The 5,000-nt window shown below is 38.6% G+C and overlaps 1 protein-coding gene across 2 annotated transcripts in view; it reads left to right on the top strand.

Moving 5' to 3' along the window:
* LOC125035087 (molt-inhibiting hormone-like) overlaps positions 1-4,457 on the top strand; it is a 6,408-nt gene extending 1,951 nt beyond the window's left edge. The window contains exons 2-4 of one of the 2 annotated variants that reach the window (XM_047627233.1): positions 2,224-2,522; positions 2,796-2,913; positions 3,250-4,457. In XM_047627233.1, coding sequence (XP_047483189.1) covers positions 2,224-2,522; positions 2,796-2,898 — 402 coding nt within the window. In that variant the 3' untranslated portion in view covers positions 2,899-2,913; positions 3,250-4,457. The remainder of the gene's footprint in view (positions 1-2,223; positions 2,523-2,795; positions 2,914-3,249) is intronic. The other variant, XM_047627232.1, reaches the window with a different exon arrangement.
* The last annotated feature ends 543 nt before the right edge of the window (positions 4,458-5,000 follow it).

The following is a 5,000-nucleotide window of genomic DNA, read 5'->3' as shown; positions in this document are numbered from 1 at the left end:
TATATATATATATATATATATATATATATATATATATATATATATATATATGCATAGATTGTATATAGATATGTGTTTATATATGTCATCTCAAATCATATTTCTTCATATAAAATATCTTTCGGGGTCTTTGCTTCTTCCTAATTTCAAATTAGATATAGTATTCATCTTCTCATTTTCATTAGATAATTTCTATGGTAATGTCCTAATGTTTTCTCGAGATCACATACCTCTAGCCTAAGCTCGCGTTTTATTTAATCTCATTTCCCTTCTCTTTTATCAATTTTTCTCCTTTTCCCCGACTCTGATTCTTATTATATCTTTCTTTTTTTATTTCTCTCTCTTTCTCTTTCTCTATCTCTCTATCTTTCTTTATCTTTCTATCCATCTATCCATCCATTTATCTACCTCCTATCTCTCTCCCTCTCTCTCTCATTCTCCTTCCTTTCCTCTCTCTCTGTGCATCTTCATCCCACATTGCTGATTTTGTCTCTCTCTTCCTCCTTCTTATTTTCTCTCTGTGTCCCCAACTTCCTCCTACGCACCTACTACTGCCTATCATTGCAGATTGCCTCCTTCCTCTGATGTTTAGACTCTGTAATGCATTCATCAATCATCCCCCTATGAGAAAAAAAAAAGAATATGTACTTGCGTAGGTGAGAGAGGGAGGGGGTGGGTTCGAGTGGGGGATGGGGGATGGGAGAAGAAGGGGGAGGGGTCGAGTGGGGGATGGGGGATGGGAGAAAGGAAAGGGGGGGAGGGGGGAGGGGAGAAGAAAGTGCGTGAATAAAGAGGACAAGTGAGTGTGTGATGCGTCAGCCGGGGGATTATTTGTCCACCGGATATGTGTCTGTGCTATCGCGTGTCTACCGGTTTGCTCCACCGGATACCTGGCAACAGACTCATCCATAAGATTGCTATTTTTCTTTTTTGTTTTTTTTTTGTTTTTTTGATTGCTGATGCGTTGATGTGCTGATGTCATATGCACTCACGATGGTATAGGCATGCACCACGCATACGCATACACACGCACACCTACATGCCTAAACACACGCAAGCACGTACACACACACACACACACACACACACACACACACACACACACACACACACACACACACACACACACACACATACACACAAACACACACACAAGCATGCACACGCAGAAACAACCGGAAAATGCACAGACGGATATTCCTCCAGAACTCAGACAAAACAACAACGCGACATTTTCTTTTTTTTAATGATCATTATTCATCCATTTTCTTACCACACAAATCCTAGTCATCTCCGCCACACTGCTCACTCGGAATTTAAAAGCGACAAAAATTATTAGGAAACACCAACAAATTAACGTAAAAAAAGTACACACACACACACACACACACACACACACACACACACACACACACACACACACACACACACACACACACACACACACACACACACACACACACACACACACACATACACACACACACACACACACACACACATATATATATATATATATATATATATATGAATATATATGTATATGTGTGTGTGTGTGTGTACATATATATATATATATATATATATATATATATATGTATATACATTCATATATTCATATATTCATATACATGCATATCTTCCGCTGCACTCTTCTTACAGTTATCAGTTAACTTTGATATCTTTCTCAATATCAATATGATTTTGATATCATCACTAAGCTATTGTCTTATGAAGTATGACGTCACACTGCATCCCCTAAAGATGACCATGAGTCACAGGCACGTGTCATGGAGGTCAGGCCCTCGTCATCCTGCCGACGGATTCGTGGGAAAAAGTGAAAGTCTTCCAAATATGGAAGCAGTTTCCCCTTTATATTTAGCATCACTTTGCATGACGAAGCCACGTGAAGAGCTATTTATTTCTTATCGTCTTTCTAATTGTTATTTTTATCTTTATGATTATTCCTAGTATTTTGTTTTTTTGCTTATCATTGTTATAATAGTCATTGTTGTCATCATCATCGTCATCATTATTATATTGATTATAACGACTTTTTATTATCATAATCGTTATCATCCCATCAATACGAACACCATTCCCACCAATGTATCATGACTCAATCCTCCCCAATCGGCTCCATCCCCTTCACCCTCACGGAGCTGCGTCTCTCCTGCGCTCCACGAGGACCACTTGGCCTAACCCCGTCGCCCCCTCCTGCAGGTGTGCTCCGCCGCCCTGGTGTCGCTGCTGGTGCTGGCCTTGTCGTCCCGCAGCGCCTTCGCCCGCTCCGTCGACGGCGTGGGGCGCCTTGAGAAGCTGCTGTCCTCCTCGTCTTCGTCTTCGTCAGGCTCCTCTTCCCCACTGATTGCCCTCGGCGACGACCACAGCGTGAACAAGCGCGACACCTTCGACCACTCGTGCAAGGGCATCTACGACCGGGAGCTCTTCAGAAAGCTGGACCGCGTCTGCGAGGACTGCTACAACCTATACCGCAAGCCCTACGTCGCCACCGAGTGCAAGTAAGGGCGCCGCGGATTCTCTCGTAGTCTGTGCATCTTATCATTTAAGTTGGATTATTACGAATGACTTTTTATCTCATGTGACTTATTTTCTGTGATGTCCTTTTTGTTTTACTTTTTATTGATTCATTATTTTTTATTGTTTCTGTATTTTTCCTTTTTTGTTTTGTTCTCCTTATATCTATAATAACTGATACTGTGATAATTTGTGTATTACATTGTTTTTTTTTTTCTTTTTTTCCCATTCCCTCCCCCTCTACGGAAAAAAAACAGGTTCAATTGCTTCGTGAATCCGAGGTTCAATAACTGTGTGGCTGTTCTCAGACATGATGTTAACCGCTTTACGAATATGGCTTTCTTTCTCCGCTATTCATAATGGTTGAAGGCTATGGTAATTTTATGTTTTCTTTTTCGTTTTACTATTTTTAGTTGGTTTCTCTTTTTTTAGTTGATGATTTATTACTTATGTTCATGTTTTGTTGATGAAATTATTTTCCGATTTTGTTTACGATGACTTTCATCGCCTCTCTCCAGACTTGTTTATTTTATTTTCTCTATGGCTTTCCTCAACGATTATCAGTTCAGTTGTCTGGAAAAAAAATAATATTCAACCCTTTCTTGGTTTCTTTACTCTAAATTCATTATCAATATTTATTTTTGTTATGCCTAGAAAAAGATTTTCTTTAACAAAGATAATTCTAACAGAAAACGGGTTCATGTTTTGCAGGAGTAACTGTTACGCCAACTTCGTATTCAAGCAGTGCCTCGACGATCTGCTTATGGTCGACGCCATTGACGAGTACGTGAACACCGTCCAGCTGGTAGGGAAGTAAAGGACAGGAGTCTCTCTGGACACTCATATGAAAGAAAGAAGAAAAACAAAACACCTGGAAATATATGGACATTTTCACGACAACGAGAATAATTTTTGAAAGTCCTTTGTCTTGTGACTAGGGCAAAATGGGGCCAAAGAAAATAAAGATGTAGTGTAAAAAAAAAAAAAAAAAAAAAAAAAAAAAGTTATTTATAAGTTATCTTCTTCAGGAAATCACGACGCTCTCTGGCAGCTCCCATATCATTCCATTCTGTTTAGTAAGATATAATTTCTACCTAGCAATGTTATAGAATACATAGTAGCTATATTATGCTAAGTATTTATTGCATATCATATATTTATTTTCATACCCTTTTGAAGTGACCTTGGATGATTCTCACCGCTGTCCTGCTCTGATTAATTTCTTCTTGCTCCCTGTCCTCGACTATTTATGCAATTCTGGTTATACGCTTTGGAAAGTTATTTTTGTATGGTCGATAATCATTAATTATAATACAGTGTACAATTCGGCATTTGTGTGTGAAAGAAAGGCAAGGAAACCACACAGTACAGGGAGGCACTTGAGCTTCAGTATCAATTCTTCTCTGCGGCCTGTTGGGATTTTCTGAAAGTTACGTTTTCTTGAATCTGTAGACCCTCTGCGCACAAAATAAGATAAAGTTACAAAGTTAGGGGCTGGAAGAAATATCCAGTGTCACTTTAACTTTATATTCACCCTTTCCTTTCCTCCACATAGAGAGAAAGCACAGGATTTGGCTTGCTAACTTCCAAAATATCAGATATCCCCCTGAGAAAATTCTTGCTGTTTCAATCGATTGAATCTTTCGAGAATAATTTTCATTTCTTCCCCGGCTCGAAGCAAGGTAATCTTCACTTCCTTAAGTAAAGAGAGGAAAGAGTTGATTACCTTTTTTTCTTGATTCTTGATATAGAGAGAAAAGGAACACGAGAAAAGGAAAACAAAAAATCGTCTGTACTTACCACTTGTTGCGTGTGGTGCCCAAACCCTGATTATGTAACCAAAGATTAGAATTTAGTGGTATCCTTAACCTTTGCGTTTGTGTTGGATCATTGAGATTTTGAATAAATTATTATAGTCACAAGTGGTTTTAATTCCTAGTTATTCTTATAGAGTGTAAGGATGTATACAGATTAACACAACAGTATGCTAATCACATCTTTCCAAACATCACAGGTATTATTCTCCAACTGCAGACAAGACTTATAAGGAACAACACTATGCAATAGTAATAGACCCTCAGTAACGCTAAGAATGATCTATATTTCCACTTCAGTAGATTTTCAGACTTTTAAATAAAACAGCGTTGCTACCCTGGAAATTCAAGAAGTTTCAAGTAGGGATGGACCAGCAATATATGCTCTAATGCCAGTGTTAACGGGGTCTGAATGGGAGAAAGAAAAAAGCTTCAAGATCATTCAGTATTTCAGACTAAAGTGAATACGAAGAGGCTTTAGAAACGTTTTTATTGTGATTTGTTTTTGTTGTCCTTTCATCACAAACAGTAAAGCATATTATCATTCAATTTCTACGTCACTGGCACTGACTGATGGTGTCTACTGTCCTTAAATATTAATTTTTGATCGTGGAACCGAACTGTAAGGACGATGGTGGGAGGGTATCA

Source organism: Penaeus chinensis, chromosome 19, assembly GCF_019202785.1.
Source record: "Penaeus chinensis breed Huanghai No. 1 chromosome 19, ASM1920278v2, whole genome shotgun sequence".
Classification (NCBI taxonomy): domain Eukaryota; kingdom Metazoa; phylum Arthropoda; class Malacostraca; order Decapoda; family Penaeidae; genus Penaeus; species Penaeus chinensis.
Note: the sequence above shows the minus strand (reverse complement) of the source record. Positions and strands in the feature narration are given on the sequence as shown.